At 36.6% G+C, this 22,588-nt stretch overlaps 1 protein-coding gene across 1 annotated transcript in view; it reads right to left on the reverse strand.

Annotated features, from left to right (window-relative positions):
* The window catches only part of LOC150078287 (uncharacterized), a 910,840-nt gene that overhangs the window by 162,775 nt on the left and 725,477 nt on the right, over positions 1-22,588 (reverse strand). The window contains 2 exon segments of the mRNA XM_090384522.1: positions 1,512-1,614; positions 13,595-13,753. Of these exon segments, the coding sequence (XP_090240648.1) occupies positions 1,512-1,614; positions 13,595-13,753 (262 nt within the window).

The raw sequence follows: 22,588 nt of genomic DNA on the forward strand, positions 1-22,588 counted from the left end.
CTGATCTCAGAGATATAAAACTTATAAAATCCAAGAACAAGTTTTAGAGTCCAGACTTCAGTAAAAATGGAATTATTATCTAAAATTTTAACCATTACTCAAACATAGTAATATTTATTAATAACTATTCCAACGGCTTATATTAATGTTGTTGTTGCCAACCCATGATCAAAGCAAATGTAGTGCTGACATAACTTTAGTATTTTGGGTCAGTCATCTTGCTGATTAAAAGAATAATTAGCAGAAATGGTTTAAAGGAACATTATTTAAAAATAACATAGTTAATACTCCAATGTGTGTGTGTGTGTGTGTGTGTGTGTGTGTGTGTGTGTGTGTGTGTGTGTGTGTGTGTGTGTGTGTGTGTGTGTGTGTGTGTGTGTGTGTGTTTTATGCCATTATTTATGCCATTACCATGCAATTAAATTTACTCCTGTACATGACATGTTAACTGCATGCCAAGCATTTCAGCCAAGGAACTGGATTCATTACCTATGTTTATAAATTTATTACCTGTGTTGTTTTTTATTTAATGTGTGTGTGTGTTGTGTGCTACTGTGTTGAATGTTTTTATGTTTTGTGCCCTTAAAGTTCTATCACCTTTAACAGAAATATTTGAAGATATTTAATTGGCAAATGACAGATATACTGTATTAATTACTATTCTGACAGCTTGCATTAAAATTATTTATCAAATTATAGTAACAATACATGTAGTGCTAACATATCTTCTGTGTGTCTATTTATGAAGGTTGTTCAAAAATAGTAGAGGAAACTGCTATATACACATGCTCATGAGATGGAATCATGTAGGGTAGACTTTATATAAAAGAAGACAGGGCAGTTATACAGCAGCAGCAGTTTTGTAAGTACATATAAATGGAAAAGGTTTTTTTTTTTTTTTTTCTGGACTGGGAACTGTATGTGGAGGCATTCAGCTATTTACAAAGCAAGGCCAATGCTCTTGGCCAAAATCATATGTGTGTGAAATGCAAAGGAAGTTTCCATGGTTTGATGGGAAGCATGTGGATATAATGAGTGGCACTACTGAAATTCTCCCCATCTAAAAAAATTTAGAAAAGTACCAAAGATTATGATATGAAGTGATACTGTTCTACAAGTTAACAGTGTAAATGCCATGTGCTATCACTTGTTCCTGGGCTTATATTAATACCAATCCTGGAAAGGCATTTGCACAATATGACAAAAAGACTGCCAATTTCTAGAAATAGGGCTTGAAATGTCTTGTGTTATCCAAGGTAACATAAGACATACTGAGAACAGTAGGCTGCTGCCTTTGTCAAGGCAGTAACTTGCTGATTTTCAACCAAACCAGGCTGCTGATGGTACTGGATGCATTCAGGATGTTTAGAATAAAGTTGCATAGGAGGATGGAAATTACTTCAAGAAATATAACTATCAAATACTTCAGTATTTTTTTTTTTTTGCAGTACATTCTGAAAGATCATTATAAAAATATTCAGTTGTAAATCAGGAAAAGAAAAACTTCTTACCTTGTTTTAAACATTTTAATGGTATCACTCTCTGAGCAGTTACATGATTAGTTCCAACATCAGTCACAGAGAATCTCAAGAAAGCTATATCACCAAACATTACCTATGGACAATGCACAAATTAATATAAGAATTTTCTTTGTATTTCATATATATATATATATATATATATTTATTTATTTATATATATATATATATAAACTATATATATATATACAGTTTATATATATATATATATATATATATAAACTGTATATATATATTTTTCACTTTTCATGCATTCCAGCTTAATATCTTAAGTTTTCAGTGATCTGTAAATGATAATAGATTAGCATAATGAAGATTCAAATTATTTCTATGATGTAAGATATAAAGAAGGTTTGTCTGTCTATCTGTCTGTCCTTTCATTATTCTGACTATAAAACCAAACTTAACATGGCCACCTGTTTCATTCAGAGGAAAGGCTGAGAGCTAAATCTGAATCCAAAAGCTTGATCCTCTGGGAGGTTCTGATAATAATAAACATCAGATTATTTGCAAAGGATCAAATTTCAAAGTATTATGCTAAAAAGACTTAAAATTTTTAGTATATTTAAAAAATTGAAAAAGTTTATTTATGAATTTATACAAAGTGCAAAACAATAAAACACATCAAGTGTACAAATTTGATTTACATTAAAACAGACTAACTTAGGCTATTTATACAATTAGAGAACAAACACACACTCACAAAAGGCAATTAAACTATATAAAGTTTTAGCTGATTTGTTTACTTGATATTGTTAATTATTTAAAATTTTGAAATTTGTGCTCAAAGTCAGGAGCGCATTAAGGTCGGTTGAGGCCCCAGGCGCAGAAGAAAATATTGGGCCCCTTAAAAAAAAGAGAGAGACAGGGAAAATAAAAATATATGTTAACCATTTTTTTAAAATAAATAAAAAATATTATGTACTATTAATGTTTTATTTCCAATAAAATTTGAATATAATATATGTATAATATAATTAATAATAGCATAATAATAATCACAAAGTTTTGAACTAATAGTTGAATATATTAGTTTAACTATTAGTTGAACTAATATATTCAACTAATTTGTTGGGGTTTTGAGTGGGCCCTTCAGAAATCGGGGCCCAGGGCGCGCGCCCGGTGCGCCCGCCGTTAAATCCGCCTCTGCTCAAAGTGTCTACTGCAAAAGTATAGTGAGTTTCCACTTGTCATATGTTGAGGCATTTAGATTTGAATCCCATCAGAGACAGGAGGAATTCTTATACGTCTTTTCAAGTGGGCTGTAGTTAGTCAATCTCAGGCAAAGGGAGTACCCCCCCCCCGTAAGTATTTCTGAATTTTTCACTCCACAAAACATGCAAACTGGCCTATGAAAACACTCTCATACAGATAAAACAGATAACAAAAAAAAACCACATGAACTAGAATACCATTAGAACTGGTGTACTATGGCTAATATGCCAAAAAATTCTCGGTCAACAAAAATGTTCTAAAAGTGTTGCTTATGATAATTACAGAGTTAGCATACATCTATCACTATGTTAAATTAAACAAACACGGCCTTAGAACAGTCTTTAAATAATTTTGGCTATTAATGGAAGATCAATTATATAACTATACAATTATATTATGTGATGCACTCATGGCCTTTTAAGGCCTTTGACTGCAGAAATTTACTAATATGAGTTGCCTAACCTTGCAATTTTGAATAATGCAATGCTTCTGAAATAGAGATGACTATCGTTACTTATTCTCACTAGAGTGCCGCTACTCAGAATGCCCAGACATCCTGAGTGTAAAAGTACACAACCCAGAAGTGAAATATTTTCACAGTATGAGAGATACAGTATGAAGCTCTGTTTTTCATCTCATATTGTGAAATGAAGGATTTCACAATATGAGATTTTATAGTAATGATGTTTCATGAATTTGCCTGCTTTCTTCTTGAATTTACTGCATATTGAAATGATACTTTAGTGTGCTACTCAATATATATTACTAAATTATTAAAGTCAAAGATCTTAAATGCATGTTTAATTCACACACCTGGTACCTTTCATATTGCAAAAATATTTCACTTTTGGGTTGTTTTATTCTTACACTCAGGCTACCTACTCACTCATTTGAGGAGGGAACAAATATCTCTGGAATGATGCCATCTGGGTGTGGCACTATTCTGTGAATAAATCACCCTCTCTCTCTCTCTCTCTCTCTCTCTCTCTCAAGCTCCTTGACTCTCTTCAAAGAAGGCAATCTGGCTTTCCTAGCATCAGAAATCATCCTTATGCCACTATTAATCAGGTTTATGATTATGGTCAACAGAATAGGGCCATCTCTCTCTTGTTTTTGAAGGAAATAAATACCATTGTTTGCTCAGGTTATATGCTTCAAATAACCACTTTTTTCCCTTCATTAAATTCTGGTCACAAAAATATTTAGCCTTAAACAGTGTTTTGTCCATCATCTGGACTGTACAACCAGTCTTCCCAAAACATTAAATTGCTGATTTAATGTAAAAGAGCAAATATCATGCAGATACTGCATGTGAGTAATCACGCCCCCCTCCAAACATTCCCAAGGTTGAAGTTGAATGATGGGCATATGCGATCATGGACATTTTGGTTGCCCGGAAGTAACCCACATATAATATATTACTCAAAGGTATTTTTTCTCCATAAAAATAACTTAGATTTCAGTAAAGTTTCTGATATTGTAATTCTGATATAATAATACTCATGAGTAGTGTTTCACACTACTCAAGGGTATTATTCACCAAATCAGTTGTTATATAAGTTGGAGCAATGTGCATTAGGAGCAAGCTACTCATGGACAAAGAGATAGTTAAGTGGTAAGAGACACAGAGTAGTTATAAATGGCTACTGCTCTTCATGGGCTTTTGTGATAAGTGGGGTACTGAAGGGATTGGTGTTGGGTCCCTTTACTGATTTTAATACTTATTAATGTTAATGTAGGAATTTCAAGTTTGATGTCTATCAACATCATGGCAAACTAGGCTAGTATTATTTAATGGTAATCAATAATATTGAATACCATTAATAATACTATAATGTAAGGCATTTCGATTAGGTACAGTGGCAGAACTAGAGCAAGGCAGCCAGCACAATGCCTCATGACTTTCGTTTCACAGAGGATCCACGAAGCAAGACAAAAGTATGGGAGAGAGGAATAAAAAGAGCCATTGTGCTGAACTTTTTTTTGTTATTGTATTTTTTTTCACAGTCAGTTTAACAGTTATAATAATGATAACAACATATGAGGTGCTACCCAAAAGTTCCCAAAATTTGTATTTATAAAATAGTAGTAGTAGTAGTAGTGGCACATGATGCAAGAAAGCAAGTGTAGGAGCTTATGCAGCATCAGCCAAAAAAAAAAAAAAAAAATCACACCATTCCCTCCAAATGCCTGTCCAGTTCCTCCTTAAATTTATTTAACCTATCAACTTCTACAACGACAGATGGAAGTTTGTTCCAGCAATTAACCACCCGCTGGCTAAAGGCAAATTTCCGCACATCTATTCTACATCTGTCCTTTCTTAATTTGAACTTATGTCCCCGTAGGTTGGTAATCTGAACAAGTGGAAGGATCCCATCAGAATTCAGCGTGCTCAACCCATTCAAGGCCTTATAGAACTCAATCAGATCACCGCGCAGGTGCCTAGTCTCCAGCCACTGCAATTTGCAGAACTTAAGCCTCTCTTGGTAAGAGAATCCCTTCATTCCCCTCACCAATCGTGTTGCTCTTCTCTGTACACGCTCAAGCAAATCTACATCCTTCCTAAAATGAGGCCTCCAGACCTGTACGCAGTACTCAAGGCGTGGCCTGACCATTGCCTTATACAGAGGGACAATCACCTCCTTTTCCCTGCTAGCAAAATTCCTATATATCATTGACAAAACCCCATGACCCGCCCTAGCAGCCTGTCTGCACTGCTCAGAAAACTTCATATCTGACTGCACAATTACTCCCAGGTCTTTTTCATTTTCTACCACCTTAAGTGTAGTACCACACAGTTGGTACGTTTCTCTGGGGTTACTTCTACCCATATGCAGTACTTTGCATTTGTCAAGGTTGAACTTCAGTTGCCACTTCTTAGCCCATCTGCCCAAATTATCTAGATCCTGTTGCAGTAGCACACTGCCATTACTGTCATTAACAACCCTGCCAACCTTTGTGTCATCTGCAAACTTCGACATTAAGCCTGATATACCTTCATCAATATCATTGATAAATACACAAAACAACAGTGGACCCAACACCGAACCCTGTGGGACTCCACTAATAACATTAGTCCACGAAGAGCAGCACCCATTGATTACCACCCTCTGTCTTCTCCCACTTAACCATCCTTTTATCCATTGTAGCAACTTACCCTTAATACCATTCTGCTCCAATTTGTACAGTAGTCTTCCATGCGCAACAGTGTCAAAAGCTTTCCTGAAATCCAAGTATATGATATCAAAATTATTTTTTGCATCCAGTTCCTTTGTGACCACATCATAATAACCAATCAAATTTGTCAGACAAGACTTTCCCTTAACAAACCCATGCTGTGTTTGAATTATTGCTGCAGTCTTGTCTAGATGATCCTGCAATGCATCTTTAACCAGCGACTCCATTATTTTACCCGGAACAGAAGTTAAACTAACTGGTCTGTAATTACTCGAATTAGATTCACCCTGGGTATTATTCGCCACCACCATCGTCACCTTCGAAGTAGTCCCTTTGAGAGCACAAACACTGATCTCAGCACTTCTCCCACGATTTGAATGCATTCTGAAAGTCCTTCTTTGTCATAGTGTTCAGCACTGTCTGCAATTCGGTTTGGATATCCTCTACGCTGTCAAATCTTTGACCCTTCAGCTTGATTTTCATTCTTGGGAAGAGGAAAACATTTCAGGGGGCTAAGTTTGGAAAATAAGGGGGGGTGGGGTTTGTTTGTTTGTTTTGTTGGTTTTTTAGGAGCATTAGCAACTAAGGCCATATTGCTCTGGGATATGCGGTGGTCATTCCTTGACCTTTCTGCATTCTCCGTATTTGGTGGTGACGGGCTCAAACCCCGGTCTAATCAAGAAGTGCATGCTGCGCACTGCTGCTCCTTCCCACCTGGCTACGGAGGCGCCAGGGGGGGGGGATGATTGCCATGTTGTTGGATGCCAAAGCGAGAGATGTGTGTACTGGCACATTGTCATGACGAAGGACCCAGTTCTTTGTGCGCCACTTCTCTGGACGTTTCCTCCTGATGGCTTCCCTTAACTGCCTCAGGACATTGCAGTAGAACTTTGCATTGATGGTCTGGCCAGAAGGGATGAATTCCTTATGGATAATCCTGTCAATGTCCAAAAAACAGATCAGCATGGACTTCATATTGCTCCTCACTTGGCAGGCTTTATTCAGTCAGGGCGAAGATGGGCTCTTCCAGTAGGTTAGATTGTTGCTTGGTTTCTGGGTCATACCCATATACCGAACTGTTGTCACCAGTGATGACTGTAGAAAGGAAGTTTTGATCACTCCTGGCCCATTCTTGAAGATCTCTGCTACCTTCCATGCGATGCTGCTTTTGGTTTGGTTTTTTTTTTTTAGGAGCATTAGCAACTAAGGTCATATTGCTCCGGGGTTATGCGGTGGTCATTCCCTGACCTTTCTGCAGCCTCCGTATTTGGTGGTGATGGACTCAAACCCCGGTCTAATCAAGAAGCATGTGCTACACACTGCTGTTCCTTCCCACCTGGCTACGGAGGCGCTGTGCTGCTTTTGGTCTTCATTCAGTAGCTGTGGGACGAACTTGGCCGCAATCCTTCTCATGTTCAACTCGTCTGGCAAAATCCACTGACACATGCCGTACATAGTCCTACAATGCCACAAATGTTGTGGATGGCCTGCCTGTGGTCTTCAAGAATCACCGCCTGAACGTTTGCAACATTTTCCAGGGTGGTGCTTGATGATGGATGCCCAGAGCAATTTTTGTCATCACCCGTTTTTAAAACGGTTAAACCAATAGTAGGTCTGTGTCTGGCCTAAAGCATTGTCACCAAAAGCTTGTTTCAACTTCTTATGAGTTTCTGCTGTTGCATCATTAAGAAGGAAACAAAACTTGATGCAAGCATGTTGCTCTCTCACATCAGCCATCGCAACAATTGCAAACTATGTGAAACACACTGCCAAAGAACTCTGCATAAATATTCAATAACTCGGTTCAGCTCGATGCCACATTGCACACTGATTCACAAAGGATGCATGCAGTGTTACATAGCACCACAAGTCCATACTAAACAAAGTTCTCATGCAACATTTCAGGAACATTTGGGTAGCACCTCGTGCATAAATGTATTTTACAATTCTCAAATGGTTGAACATTATTAGGAGTTGTACATCCCCAAATTATCTTGTTATTCATTATTGCTCCTGGGCTCACCCCAATTTCCTCTTCCTTTCAAAGAAAAACACCTAAGAAAATTTCTTCAACTACAGGTTTACCAAGTAATCTACAATAAAATTAAGAAAAAAATACTTTTTTTTTTTTTTTTTATCAGAGCCAGTCAGTGGGGGGGAAGGTGCAGTGCATGTGAGCTCTGGATTGAAAAGGGGCTCCAAATCAGTTGAGGATCTGGACTTAAGGGGGGGCCCAAAGCACTGAGGATTTGATGACAGATGCAATATTAATGATTCTTGTTCTTTTTCCCAACATTAATTCTCACTCAAAGCCTCTGAACAAGGCCAGTCCTTGCTTTTTGTTTCTGCATTTATCAAAAATTCAGAATTTGGAAAATTTTATTCTATTCTGATTATCACGTTTCATTACATTTGATGTAATAGTAGAAATCCATATTATTGTAATTAACAAAACAGAGATATGAATAAGAAATACGGCCTCCGTAGCTGAGTAGTCAGGATTGGGAGTGCATTAGCACATTCTCTTTTAGTAGACCAGGATTTAAGCCCCTGAATGCTAAATCCAGTTGATCTGCCAACCTGCACATGACAGATTATGGTCCACTTCCTCAACATGACTTGTTGAGGAGGCCTCTATCTGCAGTGGATTGACAATGGCTGCAGATTTATTATTATTATGGATAAGAAACATATGCACTGTTACATATAGTTCTTTTAATTTCCTTGAATGCAGTCCATCGGCACAGATTTTACCTCAAAGCCATAAAAGTTCTTATGGCACAATTGAACAACCTTTCTTGCTTCTGGAGCCCATATATTCTTGTTCTGTCCTTGTTTCGGTAGCAATAAACCTGGGATAACATATCATTTGGGTAGCACAAACACAAAAAGTAATTGATCAGGAAAAGACATGGGGTAATTTTACAGTCTGAAATGAACCTCTATGAGCACTGTAAACAGGTTGAAAGAACAGCTAATTAAAGTCTGTAAATGATATACAATAACTTTGCTAGCCAGGACAAATAGGCAATTATTTTGGAATTATGTATGCAGATTTGAAAACTTCATTTTAGGAAAGATATAGAGCTGTTGGAAAGGGTGCAAAGAAGAGTAACAAAATTAACCATGGGCACAAAAAAAAAAGACTGGAGTTCTATAAACTGTAGTTGTGAAACTAGGCATCACCCCATTGTAGATACAGTTGATAACAGATGGCAATAAGTATATGGCTTTGAAAATTGGAAGAATAACTATTAGTGACAGTTGTCTGATTTGGGCATTTGAGCCAAAATTGAATAAATTCTCTCTAAATCTGATCTATAAGTTGATGAACTTGACACATGAGAAATAAATAGAGGTAGAGGATATAATAGCATCAAAAAACCAAAAAAAAAAAAAGTAACAAAGAGATTATTTATTTTTTCATGATTTTTTTCACAATTCCTTGCCTCAAATTTTTGTCCTTCTTCATTAAATTCTGCATGTATGCATGATTTTGGGCAATAGTTTCAACATCTAAAACGTTTTATGCACATAGTGTTCATTTTTATAAAACTTCAAAATTTCACAAAGAAAATCACTCACAGAGCCCAGCACCATCAGCACCATCAAATACCTGTAGCCCATATACATTCGAAAAATAAAGCACCGAAGGCCCACACATATTCCAGAAACTCACCTGTATGAGTCTATGTATGCTCTAGGAACTTTCGAAAGAGTTAAAACAATTGGAAACATTTCACCAATAAGTTTTTTGATTTCTCCAAACCATTCTTCAAATGATTATCAGAGAAATGTAAAATCAATATGACTAGTATGAAAATTCAATGCATTTCTGCATTCAGTTCTCAAGTTTGAGGGTACTTTAATGCCCCCAGTGATACCAGCAATTGAGGTTGAGTTTATGCTCATTATACTAGATATCATTATCCATGGGTCACCTAAATTATATCAACTAATATCATTTTAAACAAAATGGCATCACCAGGAGGTGAATCCACTGCACATTTAAGACTCAATAATCATCATGACAACTGTTTGAAGACTACTGTTCTTTCACAATGAGCAGCCTCAATTAGTAAACCTATGCTCATCTGTAAACAGTGTACCAAATTTAGGTGAGCAGCCAAACAATGTATGGAGGAAAATCCAATAAAAACATTTGCAAACGATTACAATCAAAAACAAAAATTATCCATATTTAACCACTAAAACTGAGTAGTATTTGCCCTACAAATTACAAAAGTATGTGTGCATCTCTGCATTCAATTTCCACCCTAGTTAGAAGGACAAAAGTATCCACAAAGACAAGTAATCAAACACAAATAAATAGATAATAGTGAAGGTTCAGTTCAGGCATCTGAACTGAACCTTCACTATTGTGCCATAAAGGAGAATTTTAACCCCTAATAATGTGGCTCAATATTAGAGGTTAAAAGCACTGCATAATTGTATAACTTAACTTATATAACAGCAAAGTATACATAGCTTTTATTAAGTACTTAATCAGAATTTTTCTTATACACACTTTTTTTAGCCACTTATTTAAATTCAACACATAGAGGTCTGCCAGAAACTAAAGTTAATGACATTATAGAACATTTTTTATTTTTTTAAGGGAACAAAAGATGATACTGTTGTACAAATATAAATAATGATATTAAGAATAGGAAATTTGAAGATTAATTTAATAGATAAAAGGCAGTGTTGAAGATAATTTGCGAGTTAGAATTAAAAAGTGATACTTCTCCCTATCACGTTTGCAATTTGCCCAGATATGAGAAGAGGCAGTACATAACGAGTGCTTTGTTAATCAACTTGGCCTTGGCGAGACCAGGCAAGGTTCATGCAGCAGATTTTTCGCAACATGGTCTGTGCTTGTGAACAGGAGAGCCTGTTTTTACAGGAACAGGATGCATTTAATAGAAGGGATTCAAGAATATTTGCTGAAACTATTGAGGCAGTGTTAAGCAGGTCAAAGGGGAGGGTAACAGGTTAATAGATTACAGCACATTCCTACTCCCATTTTTTTACAGCAGCCATAAGCAGAGAGTGAGAATTGTTGTTTCTGCTGCTTCTAGTGGCACATACAACAACCTGGAAAGTGAAGTGTCAGAGTTTACAAGGCCTGCTGGAGGAGTCTTCATGAGCAGATATATGGGCTGTGTTATGGTTATTAAGAGTAAAAACAGGTGCATATATATTTGCTTATACACTAACACTAGTAGTATAGTAAACAAATTTCATGAATTTGAAGTACTCGTTAATCATAAAATGCAGATATTATAGGGATATCAGAAACATGATGTCATTCAGATAAGGGATGAGGAATTTGAATATGGCTGGTACAAAGTATATAGACAGGAAGGGAGGGAGGAGAAGTTATACTTATAGTTAAGAAGCATGTAGAAATTTAAGTTAGTGCACCCAGTGAAATATTGAGTTAGTTTGGTGCAATATAAGCACTAGAAAAGAAAAATGACAGGAGGAGCATGTTATAGGCTTAATCACTGTGATGAGCATAATGAACAACTATACTTATCAGATGGGGATTTTAACTTTCTGGATATTGAAGGGAACATGTGAGTTGGTCAATGACACAGTAGCAGAATTTTTGTAGATTTAATGAATGACTGATTTCTACACCAGCGGGTTAGAGAGGCAATGATAGAAAGCAATACTCTTGATTTGATTATCAGCAGCAACTCTTACTGCATTAAGAATCTGTAGCTAAAGAAACACTAGGAAGTAGTGATCTGAGTGTGATGTGGGATTTATTTAAAGATGTAACTATTGTCAAGGGCAAAGAAATGTGCTTTTGTAAAGTGGTGACTACAATGGCCTCAGGCAGTTTTTAAAATCTATTCATTCAGTGGGACCAACTGATGGTATTATCAACAATAAATTCTAAATAGGAAGAAATTCAGAAAAGTAATTTTGGAAGCTACTGGGCTCTTTATACCACTAAAAGGTACTTGTTCAAGGCTTAGACCTAAATGAACGTCAGATGAATTGATGAGAATCACAGCAGAGAAGAAAAATGCATGGGTTGTATTTTTCTTCTCTGCCTAAATTATTAGGATATACAAAAACATACAGTAGGCATAAACTAGTCTCCAATCAAATTAAAAATTGCAGGCCAAGGCACAATATTTTCTTTGCACTCTCTGACCAAAGAATGCAAAGAAAAGTAGCAAAGACTTCTTTAATTATGTAAATACTAGAAGGAAAGAGATGAATAACATTGGTTCCAGATATGAATGATATAAATTTTGATGATTCTGCTCAGGCTGTTGAAAAACTGAACAGATATTTTCATCTATGTTTGTATATGAGGAATTTCTTTGGAATGGGGATGCTAGAGGTATAACAAAATACAGAGACCTAAATGATTTTGTGTGAAATTGAGAGGAAATTGGAAGAGAAATTGTTGAAGCTAAATGTAACTAAGGCACATGGGGATGGGATCTATAATTCCCAGTGATATTGAAAGAGGCAGGAAAAGAGGTCAACAAAAATTAGACATAATTATTAGGATATCCTTGGATTTAGGGGGAGGTCCCTACAATCTAGATGATCCCGAGGAGCATCTAGACAGGAATATAATTATACAGTGGACACAGCATGGATTTACTGAGGGACAATTGTGCTGACTAATCAGATTGGATACTAACTACGACGCAGTAACAATAAAACTCGATGCAAAAAATAATTTTGACATCATATATCTAGATTCCAGAAAAGCTTTTGATACAGCTAGAGAGAGAGAGAGAGAGAGAGAGAGAGAGAGAGAGAGAGAGAGAGAGAGAGAAGTAGAAAGGAATCACAAAAAAGAGAAGAATGATTATATCTAGCTCAGGACCCTGAGTGTGTGCCAAGCCCATACTCACCAGATGTGAGCCCCTGGGGTTTAACTTGTTCAGGAGTATGTATGTAAATTTGCGTTTTTCACAGTTGTTCCATATACAATTCAAATAAAATATCCATTAAACATACAAAAATGTTTTGAAATCTTTAAATATGTGGTGGTGTCTCTAAACTGTTTCTAACCAATAGTACACAGTTTAATAGATGGCAAAGTGAAAATAGCATTGAAAATCAAAGGATATTGCAGGCCATTGCTGTTCAACTTGTGGGTTAAAAAAAAGATAGCTGAAATTCTTGGATTTCTAATATAGGAATTGATGGAACCAAATTTTTTATAAAAATTTTTCAAAATTTCACAGTGGAAATCTCACTACTGTGAGCCCATACACATTCAGCAAATTCACAAAAGAAAGGATTAAAATGATATTAGCAACTTAGATCACCTTAAAGATAATGGCAGAATCTTTAATATGAGCATAAGCCCAAATGCTTGGGGGCCAATTTTCAGCTATCCATCACTAGAAGAACCAAAACATCCCAAAACATGGAAGTTGAAGGCAGACAATTTTCTAATTATTTTAATGTGTGCACTGAAATATAAATCTAATACTTTTTGCTGTCATAATATGATTCTGAGCTATTAAGCTATTATGGTGTTCTCACAAAAACTAAGTTTAATAATTTTTAAAATATATGTACTTTTCAAAAAGTGATATAAAATCTGCTTTTGTCTCTTTCTCAATAAAATAAGTAACCAACAAATAGAAAATGAAAATGTTGTACTCATATATAACTACCTTAAAGGTGAAGGTGTCATTCCATATGGGATTAAGCGAATTTCTTTGTACCAGTTTTGTTTTCTGTCTACTGCAATCAACTGGGATGCCAATCATTTCTACTTCTACTTGAGGGCTTCCAGTATGAGTATGAGGGCACAAATATTGACCAGAAATCACCTGAAAAATTATTGCTGTTATTAATCTGATTACAAGTTGAACATTTGATATTTACAGAAAGGTTGAAATATTCAAACACATTAAGATACTAAGAAAGAAAACACTAAATCCATGATTAGATTCATTTTAACAGATACAGGTTGATCTACAATTAAGTATCCACTTTAAAATATGCCTTTGAAAAATCAAGATGCCCACTATTTACACTTTATTATAATAAACAAATGGATGAAATTTCAACTTCCATTTTTCAGCTGAAATGGATGGTGGCTCTTTGGTGACCTTGTACTCCATGCTTATTTCAGTTATGCACATGTTTAGCTCATCAATCTGATATAATGCACAACAAGCCAATAATCATTAATTTTTCTGTACAGAAGTTGAGTGTAACTCTTGTGTTGCATAATTTGATCATTTTGAAAACTACATTGAAATCTGGGCTAGATTTCAATGGACATTTAGTATTAGTAGTGGCAAATTATGCAAGAAAGCAAGCTTAAACAGCATCAGCCAAAAAAAAACCCTAAATACTACACACCCATCCATACCTGCTAAGCATTTGTCTACTTCTTCCTTCAATTTATTTAAACCACCCATTTCCACAACACCAGATGGAAGTATGTTCCAACAATTAACACCCACTGGCCGAAAGCAAACTTCCACATATCTATCCTGAGGAGTATTGTCACCAATGTTTAGCTTCCTCAATCCATTCAAGACCTTAAACACCTCAATCAGATCTTCCTGCAGGTGCCTGGTCTCCAGACACTACAGTTTGCAAACTGAAATATTTCTTGGTAAGAGAACCCTTTTGTTCCCTTCAGCAATCTGGTTGCCCTTCTCTGCACCTTCCAGCAGATCTACATTCTTTGTAAAGTCCTCCAGACCTATATACAGTACTCAAAATGTTGCCTAACCATGGCCTTGTACAAGGGGATAATTACCTTCTTACTCCTACTAGCAAAGTTTCTGTATATCATTGACAAAACTCCATGAGCTGTCCTGGCAGCCTGTTTGCACTGCTCAGGGAACTTCATATCTAACTGCACAATTACCCAAGCTCTTTTTCATTTTCCACTACTCTGAGTGTAGCACCACACAGTTGGTATGTTAACTGTATTTTGTATTTAACAACATTTTCTAAAATTTTCATCTTCTATCGAAGAAGAAATTGTGTTTCTCATGGTATGGTCACAGTGCATAGAACATAAATGCTACATCTTACATTGATATTCTGAACAACTGGATGCTGTATGTTGTGTAGCAATTTTATGGAAGCATTTCTTATATGTTCCAGCATGGAAATATTCTATGTCTCAAAGCAAGGACTGTATGCATGGTTTAAAAAAAATAACATCAGAACACTGCAATAAATAGGACAGAACCCTGACCTCAACAAATTGAGCACCTTTGGGATGAAATGGAATACCCAGTTAGGGAAAGGGCAAAATGGGCCTCTTCATCAGTGGAATTCACGAATGCTTTAAGCAGGAGTGGAGCAGAATACCACAGTACAAAGTCTTCTACAACACACTGAAGCTGTCATTACAGCCAAAGTAAGCCATCATGATATTAAATGATTTGAATAAATACATAACTGCAAAGTGTTCCATAACTTCTTGAAAGAGACCAAAGACAGGCAATGCACCTGGTGAGATTGGGGAAAGCTGGTGACTCATTAGGAGTGAGCACTGCTCTTCTTGAATTAATGTTAAATGACATTCCTTAGGATTCAGTGGGAACCCCATACTGTTTTCAATATTTATTAAGAGTATTAGTGGCAAATGATACAAGGAAGCAAGCTTATAGAGCATCAGAAAAAAAAAAAAACCCCTACCCACCTCAACTGTCTATCCCCTCCAAGAATTTGTCTAGTTCTTCCTTGAATTTATTCAAACTACCCACTTCCAGAAGTGGGTAGTTTGTTTGTTCGTTTGTTTGTTTGTTGGAACAAACGTGAAGTTTGTTCCAACAATCAACTACCCACTGGATAAAAGGCAAACTTACACATATCTATCCTGCAACCATTTTCCTCTATTTGAATTTATGCCGTCATGTGTGTGTAGTCTCAGAAAGAGGAAGAATGCCATCATTCAGCTTACTCAATGCCACCTTAAACAACTCACTCAGATCTCCTCACAGGTGGCAAGTCTCCAGACACTGCAATTTGCAGAACTGAATCCTTTCTTGGTAAGAGCACTCTTCTGTTCCCTTTACCAATCTCAATGCCCTTCCCTGCACCCATTCCAGGAGATCTACATCCTTCCTGAAATGAGGCCTCCAAACCTGTATACAGTACTCAAGATGTGACCTAATCATGGCTTTGTACAAAGGGATAATCACTTCCTTATCCCTGCTGAAAATTCCAGTATACCATTGACAAAACCCCATGAGCTGTATTGGCAGCATGTCTGCACTGTCAGAGAACTTCATATCTGACTGCATAGTTACCTCCAGGTCTTTTTTTCATTTTCCATTATGCTGAGTGTAATACCACACAACTGGTATGTTAATCTGGGATTACTGTTATCCACATGCAGTACCTTGCAATTGTCAATGTTAAACTTAAAATGCCATTTCTCAACCCATTGGCCTAATTTTTCTAGATGTTGCCACAGTAGTTTACCTTGATTACTGTCATAAACCATCTTGCCAACCTTTGCATTATCTGCAAACTTAAACATTAAGCCTGATATACTTTCGTCAATATCATTAATAATATTCAAAACAACAATGAACCAGCACTCAGCCCTGGGGGGAACTCCACTAATCACATTAGTCCATGAAGAATATTGCCCACTGATAGCCACTCTCTGTCTTCTCCCACCCAACCATCCTTTTATCCATAGTAGCAACTTGACCGTAATGCTACATTGCTCCAGTTTGTACATGTCTTTTATGTTACATAAATGAGAGCTTACATAAGCTTAATTTTTCTTATGTTCTATTAATATTTTAGAAATAAACAAGGAATTACCTTTTATTCAGTCAGTAGGATTTCTTCTTACAGTCAGAAGAAATCCTACTGACTGAATAAAAGGCAATTCCTTGTTTATTTCTAAAATGTCTTTTATGTGCAACAGCATCAATAGCCTTCCTGAAAAACAAGTACATGATATCAACATTATTTTTTGCATCCAGTTCCCTTGTTACTGCATCATAGTATCCAATCAGATTGGTCACACAAGAATGCCCTTAACCCATGCTGTGACTGCAGTATAATTGCATTCCTGTCTAAATGATCCTGCATTACTTCTTTAACCAGTGATTCCATCATTTTTCCTAGAACAGACATTAAATTAACAGCTCTGTAATTACTTATGTCGCCTTTTGATTGGCCTTTGTGAACAGGAGATATATTTGCACATATCCAGTCCATAAGGACCCTCTTTAAATCCAGGATGCACTCACAATAGCTAAAGGCTTATCTATTTTACTTCCTCCTTTAGTATAATTGAATAGATCCCATCTACTCCAGATGCTTTTTTTTCACATTTAGCTTCAATAATTTCCCGTCCATTTTCCTCACAATTATTACACAAAATCAATTTTAGCCTTACCACTAGCATTTGACTCAATTCTGGCATCCCCCCACCCATAAATAAATTTCACATGTGTGAATATAGATGCCAAATACCCATTCAGTTTGTCTACAACCTCAGCAGGATCATCAACAATATATCCATTCATATCTGGTGAACCAATGTGATTCAACCCTTCCTTCTACTATTTACATAAGTAAAGAAGTCTGCCACTTTGCTTTGTATTCTTTTCTAGAGACTTCTTGTAATCTTCCTTTGCTTGCCTAACCTCTTTTGTGACTTCTTCACTGTTACAAGTCTCATAAGTTCATCTGTCATCCATGTCAGTCTATGTCTTGTACAGTAACTCTTAGTTTGCATAAAAAGCCTGCTGGCTTCTACGATTACTTCCCTGTGTGCTTCCCATTTAGAATTTGCTGTTAGTAACATCATCAGTTATTAAAAACTGTCTCAGATAGCTGTAGTCATTTGTACAAAAGCAAATCCGCTTTCTTTGCCTTTGACAGTAGTTGCATCTTTAAATTCCATATTGATACATTGTAATTACTGCCACCACTGATTACTAGTGGGTCTCTTACTGTAGAAACTTAATGCAGGAAGTTTTGCCGCTGATAATCAGATCAAGAGTATTGGTTTTTCTTGTTGTCTCCCTCTAATATGCTGTTGTAGGAAACAATCATCCAATAAATTCACAGAAAGTGTGATCAACCAACAGGGTCCAGTCAATATTGCAAATGTATAATTATAGTCTTATTATATGATTTGAGTTGACTTGTTTCTTCAGAAGCCACACTGTTCTGGAAAGCAGGCCACTGGCTTCTAAATACCATATAGGGTGAGCAGCGGTCATTCCAGGTTCTTGCATAAAGAGCTTGTCAGAGCAATTACGTTATAAATAAATAAATTTTCTATTTTTAATCCAGGATGACTAGAAGCAGAGGAGTTCACAAGATATATACAACAAACAGCACTGTATTTAATAATCACAGAGACTTGAAGCCTGGTCACTCAAAGCACATGTACTTATATACCCTCATGCCTGACTACCCAGCTATGATTACCTCAGTTAACGTTATTTGAAGAGTCCCTTCCTGGCACTGGGAAGGCAAAGACAATCGTCCTTTCCAGAAATTGGTAAACTTTTTCAATAAGGATTCTAGTGAATAAGATCAGGAAATGATATCCACAGATTTACTGAAAAGTGCCTTATTATTTCATAATGAATGTTATCTGGTTCAACTTCAGTTGGTTGTGAGATGCATAGTTCTGCCTTTAGTTCTTCTTGTGTAAAGGGTTTGTTATATGGTTCAAAAATGTTTGAAGGAAAGTTTAATGCAATTTTTCACTGTTCTCTTTTATGGGCAGGAACTCTGGGGAAAATGATATTATAGCAGAGATTTTAGCAAATATTGTTTTCTCTTGAGTATTTCCAGCTGCAGCTGGATTGGCAATTGCACATCCATTATGCTCTATGATCAGTGAAGGTTATGATGGATATTTTACTTTCATTTTTTGGATCTTCTCTAAGACTACCTTACAGTTAATAGACTGGGTTATGGAGGAAGTAAAATGGATCCAAGATTACTTTTGGATATCATGTTAAATAGATGTCAAAAAAAAAAAAAAAACACTTCCCAAATGACCAATTCATTCTCTCCAATAGTTTGTCTAGTTCTTTTAATTTATTTAAGTTATCAACTTCCACAACAACAGATGGGAGTTTTTCCAATCAACCACTGGCTGGCTAAAGGCAAACTTCTTCTTCACATCTATTCTGCAACCATACTTCCTCAATTTCAATATGTGCCTGATCACATGTGTAGGCTGAGAAAGAGTTAGAAACCCATCAGCAATGGGCTTGCTCAGTTCATTCAATGCCTTAAACACCTCAATCAGATCACCTTGCAAAAGCCTAGTTTCCAGATGCTGCAATTTGCAGAACTTCAACTGCAATTTGAAGCCTTTGTTGGTAAGCGCACCCCCTCTGTTCCCTTCACAAATCTCATTTCTCTTCTCTGTACTCGTTCCAGCAGCTCAACATCCTTCCTAAAATCAGGACTCCAGACCTGTATGCAGTATTAAAGATGTGGCCTCACCATTGCCTTATACAATGGGATAATCACCTCCTTATTCCTGATGGCAAAATTCCTGTACATCACTGACAAAACCACATGAGGTGTCCTGATAATCTCTCTGCATTGCTCAGAGAAATTCGTATCTGACTGCACAATTACTCTCAGGTCTTCGTTTTCCACTACTCTGAGTGGAGTACCACACAGCTGATATATTACTCTGGGTTACTACTCCCATATGTAGCACCTTGCATTTGTCAATGTTAAACTTGAAATGCCATTTCTCAGCCCATCTGCCTTAACTTTTCTGAGCAGTATTATACAGTCATTCCAGTTATTAATCATCCTGCCAACATTTGTATCATCTGCAAAGTTGGATATTAAGCCTGATATGCCTTCATAAATATCACTAATAAATATAGAAAATAACAATGGACTCAACACCAAACATTGGGAGCCTCCACAAAGAGCAGTGTCCACTAATTACCACTCTCTTTAACTATGCCCTTTTCCCACCAATTCTTTTATCCATAGCAGCAACTTGTCTTTAACACTACACTGCTCCAATTTTGTACAGCAGTCTTTTATGTATTACAGAAGCAAAAGATATCAAAATTATTTTTTACAAGATTTTCCCTTAACAAATGCATGATGTGTCTGAAGTATAATTGAAGCTTTGGATAGATGATCCTGCATTACTTCTTTTACCATCAGTAACTCCAATATTTTCCATGAAACAGAAGTTAAACTAACAGGTCTGCAATTATTCGTGTCACCCATTGATCCTCCTTTGTGAATTAAGTATACATTCACAAAACTCCAGTCAATAGAGACAGAGACCTCCCCTGAATCCAAGGATGATCTCATAATTATGGCTAAGGGTTTGCTTACTTCCATTGCTGCCTCCATTAATATAAATGGATAGATCTCATCCACTCCAGGTGCTTTTCTTATGTTTAACTTCAACAATTTCTCCTCCACTTTCCTCACAATTATTACAAAATCATTTAGTTCTCTGTTAGACTATGATAAACTTCTGGCATTCCCTTCCTTAAAAAGCTCTTCAGGTATGAACATAGATGCAAAATACACATTCAGTTTGTCAGCAACCTAAGCAGGATCATCAACAGTTTAACCACCGATATAAAGTGGACCAATTTGATTCTAGTGTTTTCTTCCTTCTAGTGTTTACATAATCAGTGTTTACTTTGCCAACAATTTCTTTAATATACCTTCGTTTGTCTAACCTCATTTGTGACTTGATTACAGTCTAGTTTATATCTACCATATTTTATATGGCATGGTTTATATCTACCTGATAATTTATATGTACCCAATGCATTTTCCTTCTCTGTCACGAGTCTCATCAGTTCATCTGACATCCGTTCAGGCCTATATCTAGAAAAGTATTTCTTAGTTGGTAAGAAAAGCCTAATAGCTTAAATGATAATTCCTTGAATGCTTCCCACTTAGAATTTGCTGATGCATGATGATTAGAATTTGCATCACCAGTTGGGTCCACTGTACAGAATTTAAAAACTGTCTGAGACCACTGTAGTCACCTTTACAAAAGCAAAAACCCTTCCCTTTGCACCTGATGGTAGTTACATCTTTAAGTAAATCCCAAATCAATACACTACGATCACTGTCACCTAGTGGTTTTTTTTCTTCAGATTCTTAATGCATCTGATAAAGAGTATTACTCCCTCTTTTTGCCTCTCTAACATTCTGCTGCAGAAAACAGTTATCGAAGAAATCCACAAAACTCTGGCTAGTGTGTGAGTGATCAACTCACAAGTTTCAGTCAATATCTGGAAAGCTAAAATCATCCATTATAAGACATTCTGATTTACTGGCCCACTCTATTTCTTTGTGGAGTTGTTCACTGTACTCATCAGAGTCATTAAATCAATAACACACTTGTATTCTCATTTTTGCTTTCCCAGTGCTTATGTCACAGCAAACTGAATCAACATTGCACTAGCACCATTAAATTTTTATGTGTTTTCTAACTAACAGCATAACCCCTCCTCCCTTCCTATATTGTCTGTCCTTTCTGTACACATTGTTCTATCCAAAATTCAAATTCTCTGATATCCCAACAAAGTCGGCATTTTATGTCTTGACCGCCACTTCAAATTCATCAGTTTTATTTACTATGCTGCTAGGATTAGTGTACATGCAAGTAGACATGTACCTGGTCTTACTCTTAGTTGCCCAGCACAGCTTGTGTGTTTACCTGTTTCATGACGACTCCTAGCAGTCCTTGAAATCCCCAGCACCTTGCTTTCATGGCTGCTTCTCATTCCAATAGAAGCAGTGCAAGAGTCACTTTCACCTCTGCCTGCCGCAATTCTACCTATTAATCTGTGTATCCTCCCAAGCTAGCAGTTTTCCGATCCACCTAACACTGCCTCAATTGCATTAGGAAATATTCTTGCACTCACCCCCTTTCTATTAAAGTTTTTCCTATACCTGCAGAAGCAATCTTTCCTTGTTAACAAGCACAGACCATGCTAAGTAAAACTGTACCCAATGGGCCTTATACAACCTCTCCAGGGCAGAACTGATTGACAAGGCTCTCGTCATATACTCTCTCCTATCGTGTCTGGGCAAAATTGTTGACACCTTCAAATTTAACCCTAACTTGTGAATATTTTTCAATATTGCCCTGTACTTGTTAAATAAGTGTTCAGATCTCCTATTCTTAATGTCATTAGAGCCAATTTGCACAACAATATTATCTTTTGTGCCCTTAAAGATGATATCTGCTCTACAGATATCAGCAATTTTTGCCCCTGGTAAAAGTTGATCATGCTGTAATTCCTGTAGGACCTGTGCATTGCTCAGCTGCCCTGCTTTTGCCTTGGGGATTGTTGTGCATTGTCTGATGATCAAGTGCAAGCTCTGGAATTGATGTGAATATTGACAGTTGCATGGGCACCCAATTCAAATCCTTTGAGGTCATCCACCCTGTTCTTCAAGCTGTCATATAGGCCCATAACAATATTGAATTTCTGAATGACACTTCCAATAAGCTTTGAGAAGAAAAAAAATTATCTCATTCTTGGAAAGCCCTGGTGTTTTGCTACTGTTGGGAGTGTCATATGCCAATGCCAAATTGGTTGTATCCTGGGCCCGGAGCACTAATAATGCTGTAATCCAAACTATAAGTATGTCTGTTGGAGATGAGCTGCAAAGAAATTTCTTACCTGTGTTAA

Source organism: Mastigoproctus giganteus, chromosome 11, assembly GCF_048544385.1.
Source record: "Mastigoproctus giganteus isolate SK-2022 chromosome 11, ASM4854438v1, whole genome shotgun sequence".
Classification (NCBI taxonomy): Eukaryota; Metazoa; Arthropoda; class Arachnida; order Uropygi; family Thelyphonidae; genus Mastigoproctus; species Mastigoproctus giganteus.